Source organism: Salmo trutta, chromosome 8 (assembly GCF_901001165.1).
Source record: "Salmo trutta chromosome 8, fSalTru1.1, whole genome shotgun sequence".
Classification (NCBI taxonomy): domain Eukaryota; kingdom Metazoa; phylum Chordata; class Actinopteri; order Salmoniformes; family Salmonidae; genus Salmo; species Salmo trutta.
In genome coordinates this window covers 23,250,028-23,278,027 of record NC_042964.1, presented here as the reverse complement: position 1 = coordinate 23,278,027, position 28,000 = coordinate 23,250,028, and the positions used below count along the sequence as shown (strand labels likewise).

At 41.6% G+C, this 28,000-nt stretch overlaps 1 protein-coding gene across 2 annotated transcripts; it reads left to right on the top strand.

The window, feature by feature from the left end:
- Nucleotides 1-27,998, top strand: LOC115198531 (E3 ubiquitin/ISG15 ligase TRIM25). Of its 2 annotated transcripts, none has more exons than XM_029760518.1 (9): nucleotides 1-63; nucleotides 2,549-2,928; nucleotides 6,830-7,024; nucleotides 8,197-8,415; nucleotides 11,218-11,313; nucleotides 12,545-12,778; nucleotides 13,218-13,240; nucleotides 16,506-16,651; nucleotides 27,410-27,998. In XM_029760518.1, the coding sequence occupies exons 2-9, from the start codon at nucleotides 2,671-2,673 to the stop codon at nucleotides 27,592-27,594; spliced, it is 1,356 nt and encodes a 451-aa protein (XP_029616378.1). In that variant the 5' UTR covers nucleotides 1-63; nucleotides 2,549-2,670; the 3' UTR covers nucleotides 27,595-27,998. The 2 variants fall into 2 exon arrangements, with proteins under 2 accessions (XP_029616378.1, XP_029616379.1); XM_029760519.1 differs by lacking the exon at nucleotides 1-63 and adding an exon at nucleotides 148-166.
- The last annotated feature ends 2 nt before the right edge of the window (nucleotides 27,999-28,000 follow it).

Genomic DNA, 28,000 nt, shown 5'->3' with positions numbered 1-28,000 from the left:
GCGTCACGAGGTCAAGAGAGAGTTCACTTTCGGTTCCCTGGAAAGAATGGTCGAAGAACAATTGTAAGTGCCTGAATCGTGTTCATTGGAGATTCCGGTATGGCAAGGAATGAGAGAGGCTAATTAAGAATTTGTGAAATACGGTGTTTTCTGTTATAGACGTAAGGTATGTGCGGCAATGTTTGTATTGTCAACGCCTAGCGCCACAAGGTGCGCTTGCGCTGCTATTATGCCACCTATGATAGCTAGCTAATTGATTAACTTTAGCTAGATAGCTAACGTTAGCGCTCTAAACTACAACATTCCATGTAGGTCAGCGTATTCTATTAATATTATAAATAGATTTGAACTCAACTGCTTTTGTTTTGAGCCATTGCACTTGCATACAATACGTAGCTAGATGTCTCCAGTATCGTTGACGTTGAACGAGTTAGCTAACTACGGTGCATCTAAAGAAAGGGAGATGTCATGTACAGTGCATTCGGAAAGTATTCATACCCCTTGACTTACTCCACATTTTGTTACGTTACAGCCTTATTCTAAAATGTATTACATCGCCCCCCCCCCCTTCAATCTACACACAATACCCAATAATGACAAAGCAAAAAAAGGTTGAGACATTTTAGCAAATTTATGAAAAATAAAACACTGAAATATTATTTACATAAGTATTCAGACCCTTTACTACTCAGTACTTTGTTGAAGCACCTTTGGCAGCGATTACAGCCTTGAGTCTTCTTGGGTGTGACGCTACAAGCTTGGTACACCAGTATTTGGGGAGTTTCTCCCATTCTTTTCAGATTCTCTTAAGCGCTGTCAGGTTGGATGGGGAGCTTCGCTACACAGCTATTTTCAGGTCTCTCCAGAGATGTTAGATCGGGGTCAAGTCCGGGCTCTGGCTGGGCGACTCAAGGACATTCAGAGACTTGTCCCAAATCCACTCCTGCGTTGTTTTGTCTGTGTGCTTAGGGTCATTGTCCTGTTGGAAGGTGAACCTGTCTGAGGTCCTGAGTGCTCTGGAGCAGGATTTAATCAAGGATCCCTCTGTACTTTGCTCCGTTCATCTTTTCCTCGATCCTGACTAGTCTCCCAGTCCATGCCAATTGATAAACATCCCCACAGCATGATGGTGCCACCACCATGCTTCACTGTTGGGAGGGTGCCAGGTTTCATCCAGACGTGACGCTTGGCATTAAGGCCAAAGAGTTCAATCTTGGTTTCATCAGACCAGATAATCTTTTTTCTCATGGTCTGCAAGTCCTTTAGCTGCCTTTTGTCAAACTCCAAGCGGGTTGTCATGTGCCTTTTACTGAGGAGTGGTGTCCATCTGGCCACTCTACCATAAAGGCCTGATTGGTGGAGTGCTGCAGAGATGGTTGACCTTCTGAAAGGTTCTCCCGTCTCCACAAAGGAACTCTGGAGCTCTGTCAGAGTGACTATCAGGTTCTTGGTCACCTCCCTAACTAAGGCCCTTCTTCCCCGGATTGCTCAGTTTGGCCGCGATGCCAGCTCTAGGAAGAGTCTTGGTGTTTACAAACTTCTTCCATTTAAGAATGATGGAGGCAACTGTGTTCTTGGGGACCTTCAATTCAGTTTACCACAGGTGGACTCCAATCAAGTTGTAGAAACATCTCAAGGATGATCAATGGAAACAGGATGCACCTGAGCTCAATTTCAAGTCTCATAGCAAAGGGTCTAAATACTTATGTAAATAAGGTATTTACATTTTTTATAAATCAGCAAACATTTCTAAAAAACTGTTTTTGGCTAGGTCATTATGGGATATTGTGTGTCGATGGAGATGGGAGAAAACGATTTAATACATTTTAGAATAAGGCTGTAATGTAACATTGTGTGAAAGTCAAGGGTCTGAATACTTAACGAATGCACTGTATGTAGTGGTGAGTTATGAGGCTACTATCAGAATTGAAATTAGACAATTTCTTTTGTCATGCAATATTTGAAAATACACATTTTCACTAGCCGGTGGGCTAGTTGTGCACAGTTTCTACTGTTCTAGTCCTGTCTGAAAAGTAGCCATGACTAGGGGGCTAGCTTAATTTCCATCCCTGTTCGTTACGTCTCGCAATGAAACCGTTTACTTTTCATGACAAACAGACGCAAAGTGAACGAAACCTGGAGGGACCAACATTCATTTGTCCAATAGTAACTGGTTTTCCAAGGGAAAATGTTTTCCCTTTGGAGTAAATGGTTTCAGTTGCAAAACGTTTTGCAACATTATCAACCTAATGAATACACCCCAGCAGATATTCAACTACGACCACAAATTACTTTTTGAACTTTAGGTTTTGTCAGCAAGTTCAGAGCCGGGTGACTCATTTCTTACAACATCAACTGTGTTTATTGGAAATGAAAATTTAAAAGTTTAAATCTAGTTCTGCATTGCCAAATGTGTTACTACTTATCTGATCACCTCGGAATACTCCAATAACCATGTTTTATATTAGAGGGATATGAACTATCAACGTTTAATTTTATGATATCTCTTAACATCTTACTAAGTTATTTTGTTTCTACTACCCTACAGCTACTGTGACCAAACCACACATACCTCGGCTCTTCCCCCTCTCACATCAGCTCAGCTCCCTTCCTTTCCCCCTTTTTCTTCCCATCTGTCAGCTTCCCCCCCTCCCCTTTTCCCTTCCCATCATGGCTACCTCCATGGATCAGTCCACTGTTCTAGCAGACGAGCTCACCTGTCCCGTGTGCTTGGACCTGTTCCAGGACCCCCACCTGCTGCCTTGCGGCCACAACTTCTGCCTCCTCTGCGTCCGCCGCCTCAAACGCCAGGCAGAGCGAGGTCGCTTCCGTTGCCCAGAGTGTCGCGAGAGCCACCGCTGCTCCGCGGCCTTGCAGAAGAACTTCAAGCTGGCCAACATCGCCGACGACTACCGCCTCCGGGGACAGGTATGTGTAGTCTGGGGCCATATTCACAAAGCGTCTGGGTAGTAGTGCTGATCTAGGATCAGTTTTACCTTTTCAAGCCTGGATGAGCACACCTACTCTGAGACGCTTGATACATATGGCGCTTGGTCACAGAAGTTGTGGTAAAAGCAGAAAAGTAAAGTAGATCAGTTTTATAGTAGGACTGTCAAAGTTAATGCGTGATGTTTATCGATGTAATTCTTTTTGACGTCGTTAATTGCGTCTCCATTTGTTCACCGCACGAAAACTTTTAAACGCACGTGTTTCCGCATTGACCCTTTTAACCCATAAGAGTCTAAGCCGGGGGGGTTCTACTAAGCTATATGGAATTGTTTTAAGCTTGTCTTACCAAGGATCATTTTGCTTTTTTAATTTTAAGACCCCTTGAAATAAAATCTAAATTACATCTAATTATTTGATGAAAAAATATTTTTGGCCTTACTGCTATTAGCTCATACAAACCTATTGAATAACAGCTTCACCACATGGAACCAGGGGCGCAACTTTTGTTTTAGAAGAGGGGGGACATAACCTGGCAGGGTGTCTGAATTACTTTTGTTCCCCTAAAATGAGGGGACGATGTACAAAAAGTGCTGTAATTTTTAAACAGTTCACCCGATATGGATGAAAATACCCTCAAATTAAACCTCAAATTAAACCTGACAGTACGTGCTTTGACTTCATAGTCATTGTTTGTTTTCAAATCAAAACTTGGTGTATTGAGCCGAAAAATAAATGACTTACCAATAATTATGGAGGGCACTGTAATTCAGATCACAGGCCTAATAGTACTGTAGTGCTCTTTTTACTTGCACACAATATAGCTGGACCACCCCGTCTTGCCCCTAGGGGTCCACCGCCCTGCAGCACCCCAACACACCCACTCAGCTTTAGGATCTTAGTGAAACATTTATTATTGGTTTCAGGTGTGTTACTCCAAGGCCAGAGTGACAACCAACAGTATGGCAGACCCCCAGGGCCAGGACTGAGCCTCCCAGCAGCTAGGGATTGCCTAAATAGGTATCTCTCCTGACGTGGGCATGTTTTTAATAGACTCCTTTTGTCGTACAGTATTCCATATAAGGCATCCAGAACTTACGAAAGTTGCACAGTATACGCTTAATCTTGTAATAAATCAAATCTGGTGATGCATCACATTTCTTCCATCTATTGTGACATTGCGTGAGGATAACCAACCTTCCAATTAATGCCAATGCAATTCTTAGCCGCTATAAATGCTAGTGTTGTGTCGTTGACAATCATTAAATGTGAAGACTGTATATTATTAAATCAATTCTCTGTGTAATTTAATTATGCGATTTAAACTAATCATGTAACTTTAATTAACTAGGAAGTTGGGGCACCACGGGAAAATGTTTGGTCTTTTATTTCCCAAATTAACTCTTCCGATATCTTCATATCTTATCGACTACAGTCAATTTTCTTGTTTAGAAGGCTAACATCACATCACATTACATCTTTTCACAAATAGTTTCGTATTTACTCATTCATTTTATACAACATTGAGGCAGAAAACTAACTGAGGAATGTACACTTCCAGAGATACCGTTATCTTGTCCTACTGCCTTTCCTGATGTCACAAAATACAACAACTTCGACAGGATTGTTCTTTAAATCCCCACTGACCAATCCCACATTATCAACAATATAAATATTGTTTAGTCTCAACGTCAACAGTGAAGAGGTGACTCCGAAATGCTGGCCTTTTAGGCAGAGTTGCAAAGAAAAAGCCATATCTCCGTCCAGTGTCTGTGTTTTTTTGCCCATCTTAATCTTTTTTTTTTATTGGCCAGTCTGAGATATGGCTTTTTCTTTGCAACTCTGCCTAGAAGGTGTTACGGGAATTAAGTTATCAATGTTCTTAAATCGAACTTCAATTTAACTACTCCGTTTGTATACCAGAAGGTGTAAGGTTCTGGTTGAAAGAAACAGACTGAGACCCAGCCTACAATGATCAGAACATTTATTTACGAGAGCTCTAAAATCCATACAATGCACACAGCCTTTTATATTACACATTTCGTCATACAAATGCCCCTCCTCTTCTCTAACACTGACGATGCAGTTTACAAACTTTTCTACAACACATACATTTTTTATCATATCTTGCACCTGGGACCTAATCTACTGTAGCCTCAAAGTTTCTCCCCGGGACAGGGAGACCTTCCTGTTATCAGTTCCTCCGTGGTCACAAGTTGTCTGCTGTCTGTTAATAGTTCCCCTTCTCCTTGAACATCTCACTTACATTGCTACATATTAAAGTCTCAGCTTGTCCCATGCACACACATTAGTACATTAACCTTATAATCACTCGGTTATACATTTTCAGGGTGAAATCATTTAGTCAAACTTTTAATCATATAATTTCCATTACAGAAGGCCAGCATCCCGGAGTCACCTATTCACTGTTGACGTTGAGACTGGTGTTTTGCGGGTACTATTTAATGAAGTTGCCAGTTGAGGACTTGTGAGGCGTCTGTTTCTCAAACTAGACACACTAATGTACTTGTTCTCTTGCTCAGTGGTGCACCGGGGCCTCCCACTCCTCTTTCTAGAGCCAGTTTGTGCTGTCCTGTGAAGGGAGTAGTACACATCGTTGTACAGTCTTCAGTTTCTTGGAAATTTCTCGCATGGAATAGCCTTCATTTCTCAGAACAAGAATAGACTGACGAGTTTCAGAAGAAAGTTCTTTGTTTCTGGCCATTTTGAGCCTGTAATCGAACCCAGAAATGCTGATGCTCCAGACACTCAACTAGTCTAAAGAAGGCCAGGTTTATTGCTTCTTTAATCAGAACAACAGTTTTTAGCTGTGTTAACATAATTTCAAAAGAGTTTTCTAATGATCAATTAGCCTTTTAAAATTATTAACTTGGATTAGCTAACACAACGTGCCATTGGAACACAGGAGTGATGGTTGCTGATAATGTACGCCTATGTAGATATTCCATAAAAGATCTGCTGTTTCCAGCTACAAAAGTAATTTACAACATTAAATGTCTACACTGTATTTCTGATCAATTTGAAATGTTTTAAATGACCTTGAAGTTGCTAAACAAGCAACATTGTTTAGCTAGTAATGTTACTTTGATAGCCAACCAGATAACTTGACCTTCCTGTGCACATTTGGATGGCACAGGAAGGACTGAAATGGAATAGGCTACTCAAAGAGATGCTTCAAAGGTAGGCTGCATATGCAACAGTGTATGATTGTGTGTGTATCTGATAGGATGTGTGTGAGTGGGTTATTTGAACAGTGCAGATAGTTAGTGTTTTCATAACATTGTTGGACAAGTTTAAAAGCTCTTTGTATCCATAGAGCCAGTTATTTTTTCCAATAGTCACACTCATTTAGAAGGCCTGAAGCTTTAACAGTACTTGAAGGTGTGGGTGTGTGAGAGAGAAAGTGTGTGTATGTGCTGTGCGCGAATTAAACTTCAATGACATTAATGAGAGGGAGTAGGCCTACTTAAACACTGGGACCATTAATAAGCTGTATGTTAGTGACTTTGTGGTGAAAAATGCTATTAAAACATTCTGATGTAGATCATTTAGTGTTTCCGTCCCTTACAATCAAAGCATAATATGCCTGTAATTCAATGCACTGTGTTTGAAATGGAAAAATATTTATTTAGGGCCAAATTTGAGCAAATTCAAAAATGTTGATTAATCGTGATTACCTAATGCCATTAATTTGATATATTTTTGCTATTTTATAGGCCTGTCACTGTGATGATGACCTTAGTTTTAGGATAATTAATCTCTACAATAGCCTACTCTACTGATTCATAGCCTATAGGTCTACCACAAAACATGGCGTACTCTATTCCTTGTCCTTTCTCTGTGCTGTCACTATGATGTCCAGGCAGCGTTGTCAAGATCACAACAACCAGATGGTGGCCGCCCGGCAACAGCCAAGACCCCTGTGTCCGTGCCCTGTGACTACTGCCGTCCAGTGGACATTAGCGAGGCGGGGAAAGGGGAACCTGGAGCTCCCGGGGCTGGAGGAGCGGTGGTAGCGGTGAAGACGTGTCTGAAATGCGAGGTGTCCATGTGTCAGGTAAAGATATAGGAGGCCCATACATGGAATATTGCTATTCAGCACCCATAATTCCAAATATGTTAATATATGGCACCCTTGGGCAAAGAACTGTGGAGCAGAAATATTCCAACATTATTCCGCTATCTAAGTCTACGTTTAGTATTCTCAACGCATTGGGTGTGTTCGAGCACTAAGGCTAACTAAGCTGAATGTAGACGAAAGTTGGCGAGTGAAGTCTGTGGAGGTGCATCTGTGACAACCGAAAGTCGGGACTAGTGGTTTTTCAACAGCAAGGCTCATATCAACATGGCAGTGTCAACAGAGCTGTGATTCATTGGTGATAAAGTACCCAATTGTCATACTTGAGTAAAAGAATAGATACCTTAATAGAAAGTTACTCAAGTAAAAGTGAGTCACCTAGTAAAATACTACTTGAGTAAAAGTCTAAAAGTATTTGTTTCTAAATATACTTAAGTATCAATAATAATTAATAATAATTAATAATTTCAAATTCCTTTATTTAAAGCAAATCAGACAGCACCGTTGACTTGTTTTTATTTACCGATAGCCAGGGGCACACTCTAAAACTCTGACATAATTTACAAAAGATGTATTTGTGTTTAGTGAATCCCCCAGATCAGAGGCAGTAGGGATGACCAGGGATGTTCTCTTGATAGGTGTGTGAATTTGACCATTTTCCTCTCCTGCTAAGCATGCAAAATGTAACAAGCACTTTTAGGCCTCAGGGAAAATGTATGGAGTAAAATGTACATTATTTTCTTTAGAAATGTAGTGAAGTAAAAGTTGTCAAATATAAATAGTAAAGTACAGATACCCCAAAATATTACTTCAGAAAAAATACTTTAAAGTACTACTTAAGTACTTTACACTGCTGCGATTGTTAATACAAGTTTTTCTTTATAAATGTCAAAAACTTTTCTATATCCCATATCACACACACACAAACATTAAACATAGCCTGTATACAATTTAATTGGTTAGAGGTCTCAAGTATCACTTTCATTTGTGACCTCTGTAGCTTTAGAATTATGGACAAGTTGGTTCCTGTTTCAGTCATGTCTTTTGCCACGTTTGCGTTGGTCATACAAAACTCCCCTAATGATTGATTGACAAATAGTGCCTCACAAATATATATTTATTTTCAAACATGACTTTTTTTCTTGTGTCAGGAGCATGTGAAGCCCCACCTGGAGCTACCTGCATTTAGGGAGCACCCCCTGACCGAGCCCCTGGGAGACCTGAGGAAGAGGAAGTGTCCCGAACATGATGAGATGTACCGCTACTACTGCATGGACGACAGGGTGTGTGTCTGTAATGCCTGTACCATAGAGGGGGGCCATGCCGGACACACCATCAAGACCCTGAAGAACACCATGAAGGGTCTGAAGGTAAAGGCTCTAGAGTTGGAACCTAAATTACAATGATTGTAGGAAGAGGGGTAGCGTTAAGAGGTCTCTGTTGGTCTACTAGTCAGGAGGGTGATGTACATGCCTAAATGTAGCACTCCAAAAACCAAAGAACATCATGAAAGATCTGAAGGTAAAAGCAGACCTGCCAAAATGCACTCATTTTGCGTACCAACTATGCAATTCTCTGTCCATGTATGCAGGTACGAGATCCGAGTTAAAAGTACGCAGAAATGAATAAGGCCTGATTTAAAAAAAAAAAAAAAAATATATATATATATATATATATAAGTCCATTGAGTAAATCTAACATCCCGATTCTCGAGAGTACGGAGTTTGTGTCAACGGACATGGAGATTAATACATCATTATTCGACGTAGCTACCCCGTGTCTGCCCCTTCTCCTGTTTGTTGGGATGCTGAGTTTGCCGACTGTCAGCTGTACGTAAACACGTGGACAAATCCCTTTTTGACTCCGTGTGTTGTGGAAAGGTAAACACTAATTGTTTCAAGCTAACGTTAGCGAACATGAGATGGTCATTCAGTGGGCTCTAAAGTGCCAGCAGTTCACTCGCATTTGCTAGTGAAAGAAAGTGTGATATACATTTAATTCTGCGTCCCATTAGTTGTATTTTCCACGTAACGTTACGAGGATCATGCAACCTGATAGACTGTAATTATGATCCACATCACAAAAAGCATTACAAAAGTATAATCAAAAGAATATATAAACATCTTGGCATTAAATGGAGTCGGGAGTTTAGAAGACTGAGCAATGAAGAATGCATGAGTGTCCGGTATTAGCTATAGAGGCAAGGCTTCTAAAATGTCTTTGCACTAGATTTGAGATTTTATCAATTTCGAAAATCTGAAATGATGTTAGCGCAGCAAAGAAATCCAATAGGCACCTTTTACATAGGCTGAAATACCGGACTATTCTAGCGACAGCGTACAGATTCCCTTTGCGGTAGCCTACTTAAACTCTGTGTAGCCAGTTTGCGGTCTGTCGATGCAATCATTTATTTTTGTTTATGTTTTCAAAATGATTTTGCTTTTAGTGTTAATTAGGAACCGTGTCTAAAAAGCCAATACTTGTGAGCTGGCCCTAGTGATTGGACCTGTTTGAGAGGTGACAAGCGTTCCTCTACAATAGAGACTAAACCTGGGGGCCAAGGCAAGCTGGATCTGAAGACCTATGCAGATGTCAGAAACTTATTTTATTCTGCAGTAGACTACATGTTGCTGAAATTTCCATTTGGAGATGTGCTCCACCAGCATGCAGTGGTCGCTGATATTGCCAACAGGCAGACTGCTAAGTTCTCATCCCTCAACTTTTTCATGGCACGCTTTCCATGCATTATTCCTGAGGGAGCCTCTATTGATCAGGCGACAACCTTTTGAGCAGAGTCTGGTTAACATGCGCACGGATCAGGCCTGGAAAGAAATCGGCACAATGAAAAAGGGGGGGGCCAGCCTTGTCTACTCCCACCTTTCGGATGTGATGCTGGGGATATTGGTTATATTCCACTGCGATGCAGACTGCGAACGACTATTCAGTCTCGTTTCCAAGAACAAAACTCAGTACAGAGCCTCCCTCAGTACAGACATGCTGAGTGCTCTCGTTACCAAGAAGGTTTCAATGATTGCCAGAGGAACTGTTTGCCACAGAGAAGTCTACCCTGATGCCCTGCTGCGTAAAGCTAAATCTGCTAGCTACCAGGCAAATCTGTTAAGGAAATTATTTCCTGAACATTTGAAGGTCTCCAGAAGATTTGTTCTCACCCACTGTTTCCTATCATAGCTTTTTCGTTTTTATGTTTATTTGATACTGATGCTCTGCTTCAAACATTTGTTGTTCTTATCATTTCAGAGTTTTTAAAAATATATTGTGGATAAGACGTTTGTACATTTTGTACCTAAACAAATAACTTATTTGTTTAATAAAATAAGATAACTCCAAGAATAAAGACCCTTTGTGTTCTTTCTAATTATATCTTGTTAGTGACTTTTACCATATGTGTAAATGGAATGCTGTCAAGAAAGTATTCTAACCTTTTATAGACTTGATTTGGTACAATTCTGTAATTGTGATCATACACAAACAGCATGAGCGTGCGGGGAAAAGAGAACCCCAATTCGGCGCTTCTGGTACTCTAAAAAGTTGGACAGGTTTGGCAAGTCTGTAAAAGCTCTGCTAGAACACACTCACAAGCAAGAAGAATATACCCCCTATTACTTTCAATCAAACAAAAGGTAAACAAACACACTCAACAGTGAAACACAGAGATACAAAGACCACACCTCTGTGGCCTAGACTAGGCTGCAACAGAATGACTATTGAGTCTAGAACGCAGGTGAATATCATTGTATTGTTGTCACTAGTCTGACATGATTGAGCTAATGAGACAATTTGTGAGTCCCAAATGGCACTCTATTTCCTATAGTGGCAAGAAAGCTATCCCATAGGGCTCTGGTCAAAAGTAGTAAACTATAAAGTAGCGTGTAATTTAGGACTCATCAAAACTTGTTCAACCCATTTCCAGAAGTGACTTGTCTTAACCAATGAGAGAGAGGGAGACATTTCCAGTTCAGTTCACCATTTACCCTCACTATAGTCTTGTTGTCATAGTGAATGTAGGTAACACTGGTTCTCCCCCCGTCTCTCTCTCTTCCCCCTAACTCTCTCTCGCTCCCCCTCTTCCCCCTAACACCCACTCTCCTCCTCTCTCTTCTCCCCCCAAACTCCTCCTCGGTTTCTCCCCCTCTCTCTCTCTGGTCCCTAAGGGCATTCTGGAGACCCAGCTACAGAAGGTGGACAGGAAGTTGAGCAAAGCAGAAAAATCTCTCCAGGAGCAGAAAGAGGAGGAACAAATTAACAAGGTGAGAGTGGTGATCCAGGATATGTTTTGTCTTGTAGACTGAATGAATATGATTATATGGACAGGGGGGGACCTGATCCTAGATCGACACTTTCTGAGTACCGACCCGGACTCTTATCATAATGTAAGATGTCATGTATTTGTTTGTTCACAGAGTTGTATATTTTCATGCGTTTTACTTTAGTGGCAGATGAAGAGAAACTTTGGGCACTGATTAATTGGTTCTCTCTGGTTAAACACACTGTAACGGTTTTGACTTGAGGTTATCGTTTATAGGGGTGCCAGGTAGGTTGTGCCTACCAGAGAAAATATTGGTTTCTCCTTTTGGTTTGGGAGGGAATGAGTCCCATATGGTCCGTCAAGTCTACACCAATACAAAGGACTCATGTAAAAGTCAGGATGGAAATACACTTTTCATAAACCCTTAAAACATTGGAAAGAACTTACAAAACAACTGTATTCTTTTGCGTGGTTGTAGTACTAACATAAATGATCACACACACAACAATATAACAAATAATGAGCTCTAAACAGCTCTGGTTCCTCCAGAAATGTCCTGTACCTCGGGCCTAAAAAGAGTCCAGCCCGGTAAACAAGTTCAGGGAACTCAAGTGACCTTAGTCACGCAATGTTTGTCCGTTCATCCCAGTGTAGCGTAAACCCAGTGTCAATCATACAATCAAAATAACAAATATTTTACCACACACACTTATAAAGCGTATCACATCTTAATAAGTCCTCAACTACATAAATCATCACGGTATACATCACACCAAAACAAATGAAATACCGTATACAAAAAAGGTTGTAGTCAGTCAGACAAGCCAATCCGCCGACAGATCTCCAGCGGAGAAAGACCACGAAGAACAACGGAGAGGTGTAGTCCACGGACGCAAAGAGTGGATCCGGTCCTGGGTAAATCTTGCTATTAGGCTACACAAAGCACACTTTTAAAGCAACACAACAAACGGAAGAGAGAAGCTTCAGAACTGAGGGTTGACCACATCCTCATTCACGTTTCCATCACAACCCCACTTTTGCGCAGCTGATGCTGGCTATTTAATTGGGAATTAAAGGGGAAGCGCCCTATTGGAAGGAGAATAACTATTTAATTGAGAATTAAAGGAAAAGCGCTCTATTGGAAGGAGAAGCACTGAGACGGTTCAGAAAAATTCAGGGTCGTCACAACACGCACACCCATGCCCCTATCTCTCAACCCTCTCCCTGTGCAGAAGTTCCTGGAGGACTCGGACCAGCGGATCATGGCGGTGGGGGAGGTGTTACAGGTCCACCTGGAGGGCTTCCTCACAGCCTTAAGGGACTGTACCCGCTCCCAAGAGAGCGAGTGTGGCCCCAACATCCAGCGGAACATAGCCAAGGTGGCAAAGGACCACGCTCGTCTGCAGGATGTCCACAGCAGAATCCAGAACCTCGCCCAGGAGAACGACCCCTTCCGCTTCCTAGAGGTCAGTGTGTGGTTTTTCATTTGACAAAATGTTTTTAAATAATAATATATTCAGCCATACAATGGATATACAGTTGCGGCCAAATATATTGGCACCTTTACACTTTTCTTAAATAATTTTCTATTTCTTCTAAAATAAGTTGGAATTTCAAACCGTTTTGGTCGCCACACATTGTTGGATTTTCAACATTGCAGAACCAATTTTATTTTTGTAAACTTAAGTTTACAATTTTAATTTAGAAAATAAAGACAAAATTGTCACCCCGGAGCTAGTACTTTGCAGATTCTTGTAGCCATCAATAAGCTTACTGTACCTTCCTACTGGCAATTTACTGTACCATCCTACCATGAAAACCTCCTGCTGTCCCTAAATAGTTCATTTTTCGTTCTGTTTTCTGGAACTAATAAATGTTAATCTTTTTTTCTGATTTGCTGTTTAGGCATACAAATCATCAAGCAAAAAGTAAGTTATTGTTGTAGTTTACAGTGCCTTCAGAAAGTATTCCACCCCTTGACCTTGTCCATATTTTGTTGTTAAAGCCTGAATTTAAAATGTATTAACTTGAGATTTTGTCACTGGCCTACACACAATACCCCATAATGTTAAAGTGGAATTATGTTTAGACATTTTTACAAATGAATGAAAATCTTAAATGTCTTGTGTCCAATAGGTATTCAACCTCTGTTATGGCAAGCCTAAATAAGTTCAGGAGTAAACATTTGCTTAACAAATCACATAATAAAGTGCATTCGGAAAGTATTCAGACCCCTTGACCTTTTCCACATTTTGTTACGTTACAGCCTTATTCTAAAATTGATTAAATAAATAAAAGAATCCTCATTAATCGACACACAATACCCCATAATAAAAAACGGAAATATTACATTTACATAAGTATTCAGACCCTTTGCTATGAGACTCGAAATTGAGCTCAGGTGCATCCTGTTTCCACGGATCAACCTTGAGATGCTTATACAACTTCATTGGAGTCCACCTGTGGTTAATTCAATTGATTGGACATGATATGGAAAGGCACACACCTGTCTATATAAGGTCCCACAGTTGACGGTGCATGTCAGCAGAAACCAAGCCATGAGATCAATGCATTTGTCCGTAGAGCCCCGAGACAGGATTGTGTCGAGGGCACAGATCTGGGGAAGGGTACCAAAACATTTCTGCAGCATTGAAGGTACCCAAGAACATAGTGGCCTCCATCATTCTGAAATGGAAGAAGTTTAGAACAGCCAAGACTCTTCCTACAGCTCTTCCTACAGCCCGACCAAACTGAGCAATCAGAGGAGAAGGGCCTTGGTGAGGGAGGTGTGAGTGGTCACTCTGACAGAGCACCAGAGTTCCTCTGTGGAGTTAGGAGAATCTTCCAGAAGGACAACCATCTCTGCAGCACTCCACCAATCAGGCCTTTATGGTAGAGTGGCCAGACAGAAGCCACTCCTCAGTAAAAGGCACATGACAGCCCGCTTGGATTTTGCCAAAAGTACAGAGAGCTCCTTGATGAAAACCTGCTCCAGAGCGCTCAGGACCTCAGACTAGGGCGAAGGTTTACCTTCCAACAGGACAACAACCCTAAACACACAGCCAAGACAACGCAGGAGTGGCTTCGGGACAAGTCTCTAAATGTAATTGAGTGGCCCAGCCAGAGCCCGGACTTGAACCCGATCAAACATCTCTGAAGAGACCTGAAAATAGCTGTGCAGTGACGCTCCCCATACAACCTGATGGAGCTCGAGAGGATCCGCAGAGAAGAATGGGAGAAACTCCCCAAATACAGGCGTGCCAAGTGTTACGCACACCTCTAGGAAGAGGGAATGCAACACCCTGCTATAACTCAACTCTTCGTGGTGTGAAAGAGGTATGGACTGTAGGAGTGAGTAAGGATGACAAAAGGCAGAGAATAACCGTATACAGGGAATTTATTCCGTTGCACGGTAAGTTTGGGGAAAAGGGGCTGGACGGAACCAAAGCAAAGAAAGTAAATATCAAAGCCCCCTCTCCTACCTTACCTGCCTACCCACTACTTACCTAACTAGCACCACCTGGTGCACTAACCAAAATACAGGGGATGGTCCGCCCAGGTCTTTCCTAGTGTGCATAGACAGTAAACTACTACAGGTTATGTATGCCCGCGGGCCTCTTGCCTAAGCACTCCCTAGGTGCCTTCCCCTTCCCCCCCGGGAACAAATGAAACAGAATAACTCAAACAATTTCAATAATCAAAACACTGCGTCCTATTGTCACACAGACTTAACCAATCAGCTACTACACAATACTTAACACAACTCTGAACACCGAATTTACCAAATCTCTTAGCAAAAACCAACATGCTATAACCCTCAGCCATTAGCCTCCTCTCTCAGCAATCATCTGGTCCCTTCTGAGCAACTGAACACTGGCTTATAAAGCTTCAGAAGGAGTTGGTAATTGGAGACAGCTGCGTCCTGATGAGGGGGCGTGGTCAGCTCTCCAATCATCAATGGGGCTGACCAATCAGCTGCTTGTAGAGAATTTCAGGAATCCATTTCTTGAAATACATACATGAAAATACACAAACCACCACACAGAAACTGGGGAACATAACACCAAGCTTGTAGCGTCATACCCAAGAAGATTAGAGGCTAAGATTTAGAATTGTACAGCTACATCGTCTGTTTTTATTTTACTGTGATAGGAGAACTGAGGATGGATCAAGGACATTGTACTTACTCTACAATACTAACCTAATTGACAGAGGGGAAAAAAGGAAGCTTGTACAGAATAAATATATTTCAAAACATGCATCCTGTTTGCAACAAGGCACTAAAGTAATACTGAAAAAAATGGGGCAAAGCAATTAACGTTTTGTCCAGAATACAAGTGTTATGTTTGGGGCAAATCCAATACAACTCATTACTGAGTACCACTCTCAAGCATAGTGGTGGCTGCATCATGTTATGGGTATGGTTGTTATCGTTAAGGACAGGGGAGATTTTCAGGATTAAAAAGAAACGGAGTGAAGCTAAGCACAGGCAAAATCCTAGTGGAAAACCTGGTTCAGTCTGCTTTCCACCAGACACTGGGAGGTTAATTCACCTTTCAGCAGGACAATAACCTAAAACTCAAAGCCAAATATACACTGGAGTTGCTTACCAAGAAGACAGTGAATGTTCTCGATAGGCCAAGTTAGTTTTGACTTAAATCTAATTGAAAATCTATGGCAAGACCTGAAAATGGTTGTCTAGCAATGATCAACAACCAATATGGCAGAGCTTGAAGAATTTTGAAAAGATTAATGGGAAAATGTTACACAATCCAGGTGTGGAAAGCTCTTAGACTTACCCATAAAGACTCACATCTGTAATTGCTGCCAAAGGTGCTTTACAAAGTATTGACTCAGGGGTGTTAATACTTATGTAAATTACATTTCTGTATTTCATTTTCTAGAAACAGGTTTTCACTTTGACATTATTGGGTTTTGTGTATAGATGGGTGAGAAATGTGTTTAATCAACTTTATATTCAGGCTGTAACACAACTAAATATGGAATAAGTCGAGGAGTATAAATACTTTTCTGAAGGCACTGTATACCTGAAATGTGTCTGTCTGTGTGAGGTGTAATATTATATGTATTGTGTGTCTCCTGTCTATGGGTGAAATGCCATTTGCAGTGCTTCTCTCATCCTCTCTCCACCTGTCTATGGGTGACATGCAATTTGTAATGCGTGTGTCCCAGTTTCTGCAGGCAGTTGAAGAAGCCCCTCTTCTACCCAGAGTATGTTGGCGTGGACACTGAAGGCCTGGCCGAGGCCCTGGAGGTTAAGCAGGATGACTTCCTCACTAATGTACGCTCCTGCGTCTCACAATTCATCGACGATATCTGTGAGTATCAGACGTATTTGCGTACGTGTGTGAGTGAGGGGAAAGAAAGAGGTGTGTGCGCGCGCGTGAGATATAGGAACCAGGGTGTTGGAAGTTTGGAATAATTTGAATTTGTGGTCCTGCACTAGTGTTGTCACGATACCAACATTTTACTAACGATATGATACCAGGCCAAGTATCATGATACCGAGTAGTATCTCGATACCACGGGGGAACAATTCAGTGTCCTAGCATACTGTTCGCCCCGTCCCCCGGACACTTGTTCTTGTTTTCTGAACGTTATGCGCATGTGCTACACAAAAAACCTGTCACTGATATTCACACTTTCACTCAATGCAACACATATGGATTTTTTTGGTACTTTTTCCCCAATTTTGTTATGTCCAATTGGTAGTTAGACTTGTCCCATCGCTGCAACTCCTGTACGGACTCGGAAGAGGCAAAGGTCGAGAGCCATGCGTCCTCCGAAACACGACCTGCCAAACCGCACTGCTTCTTGACACACTGCTCGTTGCACCAATGTGTCGGAGGAAACACCGTACACCTGGCGACCGTGTCAGTGTGCATGCGCCCGGCCCGCCACAGGAGTCGCTAGAGCGCGATGGGACTAGGATATCCCGCCGGCCAAACCCTCCCCTAACTCGGACGACGCTGAGCCAATTGTGCGCCGCCTCATTGGTCTCCCGATCACGGCCGGCTGCGACACAGCCAGGTATCCAACCCGGATCTGTAGTGAAGCCGCTAGCACAGCGATGCAATGCCTAAGACTGCTGCACCACTCGGGAGGCCTACACATTAATTCACACTGTTCACTGTATATAATAGAATACTGCATTGAATGGCTAATTTGCTCATATTTGCAAAGGCCTACCTGTGATTTGGCTGGAGGAATGGACACAGACGCACCTTCCCTCCCTCACACACTGTCTCCCTCTCTCATTAACACACACACACACCACTCTCTCTCCCACAAACATACACACACTGCTCCCAATTTTAAAAATGTTAGGCACCAAACAGAATGTAAGGAACACCAGAAAGTGATAGATTTTGTTATATAGTTAGGCCTATATGAATTCTACCTTTTTGAAGACCCTTTTCCTTCCTGAGCCAATCAAATTTGCTTAGAACTGCTGTCAAGTTAACCTCTTAAATGTAATGGCAAAATGTGATTTCTGCCTAAATAGACATACCCAAAAGTAACTGCTATTCATGTGTAATTACATGATTCTGACCTGTAAAAACTTGGTATATTTGGAAAGAAGACTTCTGGGAGATTATGAGGAAATAGTTACATTTTGTGTGTGCTTGATCAGAATACACAAGATCAAGCACACAAAAAATAACCGATGAGCTGGAAACACATCAGATGGCTTCCACAACATGTGAACAATATCATAAAAAAGGATTGATAGACCTAACTAGGAATGGGCAGATGTTTTAGTAAGTGGTGTCAGGAGTGGTCACGGGACAATTCCAAGTTACCTAAACCTCTCCAAAGTGGCATATATCTAAATTAGATCACTCCAGTGCTATTACATATTTGCAATCCTTAAATGCTATTTGTTCAGTATAAAAACACAATTTCTACCATATCAACCTCACTCAAACATTGTGGCGGTGTTATGGGGTATCCAGTGTACATTCAAGTGTCCTTTCAACCTCTCCACAGTTATTATTCATTATAAAAACAACATTTCTACAACATCAACCTCTCTCAAACATTGTGGTGTTGTTGGGGGACATACAGGGGATATCCAAGTGTTTTTTCATCCTCTCCAAAGTGCCTGAATGTTTAGACTAGGCATATCCAATGTATTGATCCCACATACAAATGAACTGTTTACAAAAACAATATAAAAGCAACAGATATATAGTACAAGTCAAAAGTTTGGACACACCTACTCATTCAAGGGTTTTTCTTTATTTTTACTATTTTCTACATTGTAGAATAATAGTGAAGACATTAAAATTGAAATAACACATATGGAATTTTTAGTAACCAAAAAAGTGTTAAACAAATCAAAATATATTTTATATTCTTCAAAGTAGCCACCTTTTGCCTTGTTGACAGCTTTGCACACACTTGGCATTCTCTCAACCAGCTTCACCTGGAATGCTTTTCCAACAGTCTTGAAGGAGTTCCCACACATATGCTGAGCACTTGTTGGCTGCTTTTCCTTCACTCTGCGGGCCAACTTATCCCAAATCATCTCAATTGGGGTGATTGTGGAGGCCAGGTCATCTAAACCTAAAATATATTTGGAATTGTTTAACACTTTTTTGCTTACATGATTCCATATGTGTTATTTCATAGTTTTGATGTCTTCAATATTATTCAACAATGTAGAAAATAGTAAAAAATTAAGAAAACGTTGAATGACTAGGTGTCAACTTTTGACTGGTACTTTAGACATTTTTATATATATTTTTGAATGTAATCAAACATACTTGGTTACTGTCGTGGACGAATCAGAATTAGTTGGGTAACATAGATAATTAAGATGTTTTATTAGTATAATATGCTTATTTGAGGTACTTGTCATTAGAAAGTGTCCATTGGACTCTGGTGTCTTTTCAGTTGCATGTCTACCTTAGCTGGGGCTCAGACACTTGGGGCCCAGAGAGGGGGAGGTCAGACTTGTCGTCATGGGAATGTGTCTTTACCTATTTCTTAAACCATGTGAAGGGATGCGTGATTAATGGGGAACCAATGACTTGTCTCCACAATGTCTGTGAGCAAGTCACTCCCTCCTTTTCTTTATTGTGGGGAGGATTATGGCAGTAAATGGACCCTTGTATGTCCTCTTAGATCTCACACTTATCCTGTGATAATATATGGCCTAGAGGCTCACTCCCCCAGTGAGCCTGTCCAGGAGTAGGGTCAAGAGGGGGTTTGCTTGAGATGGAAGTATCTAGAGTTGACAATTGAATAATGCCATTGGATGAAATAGTTCTGTTCAATACCGTACCAGGGAGGGACGGTTCTAAGGAGACCAGATACTGGGCTATACCATTAATCCTGTTGACATAGCAGTTACTGTCTTATGTGTTTTATGGATATCTGTCATACAAAACGTAACCTTTGTGAACTGTTACTAAGTATTTGTGGTTTGTCAATGTACGTTGAAGGGGCTGTATCGTTGCTATAAAAGATCCCTGTAGCCATTCTGTAATCACCTCATTCAATGATTCATTCGAGAGAGTGCATTATTGGGGGTCAAGAACTTTTGCAAAAGTATCTTAATTAAGTATTAAATATGTAGTTTAACTCGGACTGGTGTGTTTAACTCCTCATTTGGTAATGCGGAAATTAGCCACCACATTACACACGTGTCCTTCACAAAAAAATGTGCAATAATGGAAATAAGCTGAACAATTTACAAATGGCATTCGTGTTCGTTTTACATCCCAGGTGTAGATGATTAGATTTCACTTTCACCATAGCTTGTGCATGTCGTGATAGTCTTTGAAGCTGTCCCTCTGCCAGGAAACAAAGTGAACTGGCATTTCGGACAGAAGATCTGGCATTTCACCCCCCATGTTTTTTGCAATGTTTGCAGTTCTTCCTTTTGGCGTGTGTTGAATAGTGGCACTCACCTTGCGTGGGGGGTCTTGTGATGGTTGGGAGGTTGCTTTGGGCCCCCAATTCAGCCATTTCCAACACCAGCTTCTCTCAGAAGGCCAACAGGGAGAGAGGGCTTTTACTTTGGCAATCTGCTTGTGGAGAATGAAGGAATTTGTCGCCATGTCCACAAAGTGGTTAAAAAAAGGATTGTACCACTTCCCGGTCTTGTGGAGGACCTGGTAGTAGCCATCAGCTAGGTCGCCACCCCCCCATGCTGGCATTATTGTCCTTCACAGAAACAGCAATGGGGACATTCTTCCTCACCCATGCCCCATTGGCATGTTTCACCCTCCTTGAGACATGGTCGTTATTGAATGCCTTATGCTGTGTGGTGAGCATGGTTACTTCCCTAGTGTCCCTCCATTTCACAAAAAGCAGCTTGTTAGTCCTGATCCAATGTATGGACCCCCTCTCCGCTTTGTTTATCATGTCGTTTACCTTAGAATCGGTTTCCCCGAGACCGTTAGGACGAATGCTACAAGCCCCTACTTGCTTTTTCAAGAGGTCTAGTATAAAAATTGTCCACAAAGAGCTTGTTACCCACTGCCAAGTAAGGAGAAGTCCATCAGCTGCATGACAGTCATAACTAAGGCCCTTTCTAGTGGGTGTGATCGCCTTGCCTTTATAGATTAAAAAGTTCCACGTGTAGGCAGAGGCTGAATCGGCTAGCACAAAGAGCTTGCTGGGGAGGGGTGGCTCTCAAACGTCATCATCCAAATCCTCTGCATCCATATCCTGATGAATAAAATCTAGGGATATATTGTTGTAGTCAACTGTAATTCTGTGTGTCCTAAATTTACAAAACGACATTACTAACAAGTAAAAACACCAAGCCTAAACTATCTGTACAGTGACTTACATAGGTGTGAAGGACACACACAATGCAAACAGTAACACTTTGGAGGCAGAGGTGAGAACCACAAACATACACCCCCTTTTTCTTTAACCTGTCTGGGCTAGGGGGCAGTATTTTCACGGCCGGATAAAAAAACGTACCCGATTTAAACTGGTTACTACTAGATTTGGATAGAAAACACCAAAGTTTCTAAAACTGTTTGAATGGTGTCTGTGAGTATAACAGAACTCATATGGCAGGCAAAAACTGGAGAAAAATCCAACCAGGAAGTGGGAAATCTGATGCTTGTAGTCTTCAAGTCATTGCCTATCTAACACACAGTGACTTAGGGTTCATTTTGCACTTCCTAAGGCTTCCACTAGATGTCAACAGTCTTTAGAACCTTGTTTCAGGCTTTTGCAGTGAACAGAGAGCGAACGAGTAGGCCGGGAAGTTGGTGACTCAGAAAATGACTTGAGTTCAGTGGCGCGCATTCACGTGAGGAGGTAGCTGGGTTCCATAACATTTTTCAAGACATTGGAATCGTCCGGTTGGAATATTATTGAAGTTATGTTAAAAAGGCCCTAAAGATTGATGCTATACATCGTTTGACATGTTTCTACGAACGTAAATATAACTTTTTTTGACTTTTCGTCGTGACATTTTCGGTGCGCTTCCTACATTTAGAGTAGCTTACTGAACGCGCAAACAACAAGGAGGTATTTGGACATAAATTATGGACTTTATCGAACAAAACAACATTTATTGTGGACCTGGGATCCCTGAAAGTGCATTATGATGAAGATCATCAAAGGTAAGTGAACTTTTATAATGCTATTTATGATTTTAGATGACTCCAAAATGGAGGGTATCTGTATTGCCTAATGTTTTTTTCTGAGCGCCGTACTCAGATTATTGCAAAGTGTGCTTTCCCCGTGAAGCTTTTTTGAAATCTGTCACAGCGGTTGCATTAAGGAGATGTTTATCTATAATTCTTTGAATAACAGTTTAATATTTTATCAACGTTTATGATGAGTATTTTTGTAAATTGTTGCGCTCATTCACTGGTAGTTTTGGAGGCAAAATATTTTCTGAACATCACGCGCCAATGTAAAATGTTTTTTTTTTTATATAAATATGAACTTTATCGAACAAAACATACATGTATTGTGTAACATTGAGTCCTAGGAGTGTCATCTGATGAAGATCGTCAAAGGTTAGAGCTTAATTTTAGCTGTATTTCTGGTTTTTGTGATGCCTCTCCTGCTTGGAAAATGGCTTCGTGGTTTTTCTTGTTTAGGCTCTGTCCTAACAAATCTAACTTTATGCTTTCGCCGTAAAGCCTTTTTGAAAATCGGACAATGTGGTTGGATTAAGGAGAAGTGTATCTTTAAAATGGTGTAAAATAGTTCTGTTTGAGAAATTTGAATTATGAGATTTTGTTGTTTTGAATTTGCCGCCCTGATATTTCACTGGCTGTTGATAGTGTACCGCGGGCGTCCCACGTAGCCCAGAGAAGTTAATGCAGAGAAACTTAAATCCGTTTTACCTAATTCCTACCTGCGTTTCACATGCAACCAGAGGATTAAAAAAAAACTCTAGACCACCTTTACTCCACACACAGAGATGCATGCAAGGCTTTCCCTGCCCTCCATTTGGAAAATCTGACCATAATTCTATCCTCCTGATTCCTGCTTACAAGCAAAAACTAAAGCAGGAAGTACCAGTGACTCACTCAATACGGAAGTGGTCAGATGATGCGGATGCTACGCTACGGGACTGTTTTGCTAGCTCAGACTGGAATATGTTCCGGGATTCATCAAATGGCATTGAGGAGTATACCACCTCAGTCATTGGCTTCATCAATAAGTGCATCGACGACATCCCCACAGTGACCGTACATACATATCCCAACCAGAAGCCATGGATTACAGGCAAACATCTGCATCGAGCTAAAGGCTAGAGCTGCCGCTTTCAAGGAGTGGGACACTAATCTGGACGCTTAGAAGAGATCCCGCTATGCCCTCAGACAAACCATCAAACAAGCAAAGCATCAATACAGGATTAAGATTGAATCCTACTACATCGGCTCTGACGCTCGTTGGATGTCGCAGGGCTTGAAAACTATTACGGACTACAAAGGGAAACCTCAGCCGCGAGCTGCCCAGTGACGCGGGCCTACCAGACAAGCAAAATGCCTTTTATGCTCGCTTCGAGGCAAGCAACACTGAAGCATGCATGAGAGCACCAGCTGTTCTGGACGACTTTGTGATAACGCTCTCGGTAGCCGATGTGAGCAAGACCTTTAACCTCTTACATCTAGACGTTCCGCTAGCGGAACACCTGCTCCAATATCCAATGATGGGCGTGGCGCGAAATACAAACTCCTCTAAAATCCGAAAACTTCCATTTTTCAAACATATGACTATTTTACAGCATTTTAAAGACAAGACTCTCGTTAATCTAACCACACTGTCCGATTTCAAAAAGGCTTTACAGCGAAAGCAAAACATTAGATTATGTCAGCAGAGTACCCAGCCAGAAATAATCAGACACCCATTTTTCAAGCTAGCATATAATGTCACAAAAAACAAAACCACAGCTAAATGCAGCACTAACCTTTGATGATCTTCATCAGATGACAACCCTAGGACATTATGTTATACAATGCATCATGTTTTGTTCAATCAAGTTCATATTTATATCAAAAACCAGCTTTTTTACATTAGCATGTGACGTTCAGAACTAGCATACCCCCCGCAAACCTCCGGTGAATTTACTAAATTACTCACGATAAACGTTCACAAAAAGCATAAATTATTTTAAGAATTATAGATAAAGAACTCCTCTATGCACTCGATATGTCCGATTTTAAAATAGCTTTTTGGTGAAAGCACATTTTGCAATATTCTCAGTAGATAGCCCGGCATCACAGTGCTAGCTATTTAGACACCCAGCAAGTTTAGCCTTCACCAAACTCCGATTTACTATTAGAAAAGTTTGATTACCTTCGGTGTTCTTCGTCAGAATGCACTCCCAGGACTTCTACTTCAATAACAAATGTTGGTTTGGTCCCAAATAATCCATTGTTATATCCAAACAGCGGCGTTTTGTTCGTGCGTTCAAGACACTATCCGAAGTGTAAATAAGGGTTACGAGCACGGCGCATTTCGTGACAAAAAAATTCTAAATATTCCATTACCGTACTTCGAAGCATGTCAACCGCTGTTTAAAATCTATTTTTATGCCATTTTTCTCGTAAAAAAGCTGCAAAGAGGCATAAGGACTGCAGATGTGGCCAGGGCAATAAATTGCAATGTCCGTACTGTGAGATGCCTAAGACAGCGCTACAAGGAGACAGGATGGACAGCTGATCGTCCTCCCAGTGGCAGACCATGTGTAACAACACCTGCACAGGATCGGTACATCTGAACATCACACCTGCAGGACAAGCACAGGATGGCAACAACAACTGCCCGAGTTACACCAGGAACGCACAATCCCTCCATCAGTGCTCAGACTGTCCACAATAGGCTGAGAGAGGCTGGAATGAGGGCTTGTAGGCCTGTTCTAAGGCAGGTCCTCACCAGACATCACCGGCAACAACGTCGCCTATGGGCACAAACCCACCATCGACCAGACAGGACTGGCAAAAAGTGCTCTTTACTGACGAGTCACGGTTTTGTCTCACCAGGGGTGATGGTCGGATTTGCGTTTATTGTGGATCCGCGTTGATCGTCGAAGGAATGAGTGTTACACCGAGACCTGTAGTCTGGAGCGAGATCGATTTGGAGGTGGAGGGTCCGTCGTGGTCTGGGGCGGTGTGTCACAGCATCATTGGACTGAGCTTGTTGTCATTGTTTGCAATCTCAACGCTGTGCGTTACAGGGAAGACATCCTCCTCCCTCATGTGGTACACTTCCTGCAGGCTCATCCTGACATGACCCTTCAGCATGACAATGCCACCAGCCATACTGCTCGTTCTATGTGTGATTTCCTGCAAGACAGGAATGTCAGTGTTCTGCCATGGCCAGCGAAGAGCCCGGATCTCAATCCCATTGAGCACGTCTGGGACCTGTTGGATCGGAGTGTGAGGGCTAGGGCCATTCCCCCCCAGAAATGTTCGGGAACTTGCAGGTGCCTTGGTGGAAGAGTGGGGAAACATCTCACAGCAAGAACAGGCAAATCTGGTGCAGTCCATGAGGAGATGCACTGCAGTAATTAATGCAGCTGGTGGCCACACCAGATACTTACTGTTACTTTTGATTTTGACCCCCCCCTTTGTTCAGGGACACATTTTTCCATTTCTGTTAGTCACATGTCTGTGGAACTTGTTCGGTTTGTCTCAGTTGTTGAATATTGTTATGTTCATGCAAATATTTACACATGTTAAGTTTGCTTTAAATAAACGCAGTTGACAGTGAGAGGACGTTTCTTTTTTTGCTGAGTTTATATAAAGTAAATAAATAATTTACTTACAGATCTAAAAGTGGATCCAATCCTTCTAGAAAGCAATCTTCATCGGCCGAGTCGAAATCCTCGATGTCCAAATCACTCCCGTTTTATTCAGCTTCTATGTCGGTATACTTATTCATAGCTGCTGCCTTTTTAGGTTCCTGTTCGATATTCTTAGTTTCCCTTTTTTTTCTCTTTGAGAAGCCATCTTTTATGCTAAAGCGATGAAATCTGTTTACAATGTAATTTAGCGTGCTCAGTGCGTCTCGTCTCTGAACCAGGTAGCAATAGTTCGCATTACGCATAAAAGGTTCTAGGTCTTGCTTTGTCCCACCCAGGTAAACTGCATATCATTGGCTACAAGACTGTCAAGGTGCCATTGTAGCCAATCCCTTGTGTAATGGATGCCTACAGCGCGTAAGCAGGCAACATCATATTTTTGATGCGCAAAGATAGTCACTCAGTGACATTCAATGTTGCTATTAAGTCATACATCAGATAACATTGGCAATAGGCTAGATACCCCCCATGTAGTTATAGCTCAAACACAAACCTTATTGAAGCTTATCTTGTAAGATGTTTGGGGAAAACATTGTGTAAAATATATACATTTTGACTCTCGGGGCTGGTGATCAAAAACAGTAGGTCACAGGCAGACAAATAAGATATCCTCATGATCTGTGGAGTCCCGGCTTTCGGTGTGTATCAACGTATTCTGTGTTTATTTTGTTTATGCTTCACTAAGCTACCCGGAATGTAGATAGCAGCCATCTTGAAATGAGGTCATCAGCTGGCCCTGACCTTATAAATTAGTATGCCCATATATTGTAGTAAGTCGCACGAAAGATTTGAAGGCACCGATCAATAGCCAAGATACACAGCTTTCCGCAGACACCCTGCTTTTGCAGATAGGGGCTACCGTTCTAATACCAGACTGCATTGAATAAAAAAATTGAATAGGTTCCCCAAATATGTTTTTAGTTAGCAAGGTAACATGACTGAACAACATTGTTTGTTATCAAACCAATAATTAGCAGTCTGGAATTAGTTTAAAAATGGCCCGTGACATGGTTTGGTAAATAATATAAAAATCGTGCAGGAAGAAGAAAAAGGCTCATATTATTTTGCCGTTTGAGCTAGAGCAAGCAGTTTCCTTTGCTGTAAGCTGAAAGCCTGTCGCGAAGCTGTTTTTTCTCTCTGGCACTGCTGCATGACAGCGAACTTGCAAAACGTATACTCAGACTGGCCTGTGCTCTTGGTTATACCAGGGATGAAATTATATACAATATCAACTTTGCATTGCTTTGCTCCAATATATCAAATGTACAAATGTAAGAACAGATCATGGTCTCCATCCCCGCCCGTCAAATATTTAACTAAACAGCGGACTTTATAAACATTTTTATAACAGGCGCCAGCGGGTTCTTTAGATTGGTAGGGCTGAAAAAGTTGGTATTATCACATGAAACGGTACTACGGTATTTAAAAATGTTGGTATCATGACATTTTGGTACTGTGATACCGGTATACTGTGCAACACACACATTTGTTTCCCAGTGACGACAAATCAACATAGTATTGTTCTTCTCTTAAAGCTAGAATCTGTATTTGGTGAAACTGCCAAAGCCGTTTGGGATATTACAACAAAGAAGTTACTTGAAACAACAACAAAAAATGTTGCGATTGAACAGCAGAATATGTATTGTGAAATGTATTTAACGCTGCCGGACGCTGCTCTTCCGTTTCATCAACAAAATATAAACAAAAGGCATTGGGGGTGAACAGTGGCTCTGCTTCACCAAATGCAGATTCTAGTTTTAAAGGTTTTGTCTTCTACCAGGTCCTTCAGTCAGGGAAGAGCCGGACACCGGAGGAGAGGAGGAAGATGACGACGAGGAGGATGGCAGTGATGGAGATGAACAAGAGGAGGACATGAGCGAGGAAGAGGAGGGTATACACGACGAGAACGAGTCAGCAGACGAACTCTACGGTGAGGAAGATGAAGAGGAGATTTATTCGAACTGATGAAATGACTATGGGGTGAATCGTCAAATCCATTCAAGTCAAACTTTCTCTCATAGTCAAATATTGATGTCAGTGGCAGGCTATGTAAACATTTTACTTTGAATTTAGGATTTTCCCAACCATTTTGGGAAACCTTTCAAATATTATACATTCTACATCTATACATCAATGTTTCGAAGGGGAGATGTTTATGGGTGCCTGGCACCATATATAGTGCACTACTTTTGACCAGGCTTTGGTCAAAAGTTGTACACTATTTAGGCCAGGGCTATTCAGCTATATTCTTACAGATGTAAAAAAGGTTAATTGCAGGGGGGCGGACATTTTCCACGTGCGTTTATTCTAAGGAAGAACTGTTTAAAAAAAAGAAAAGCACACACCAATAAAGTACTTGTTGCTAAAATGG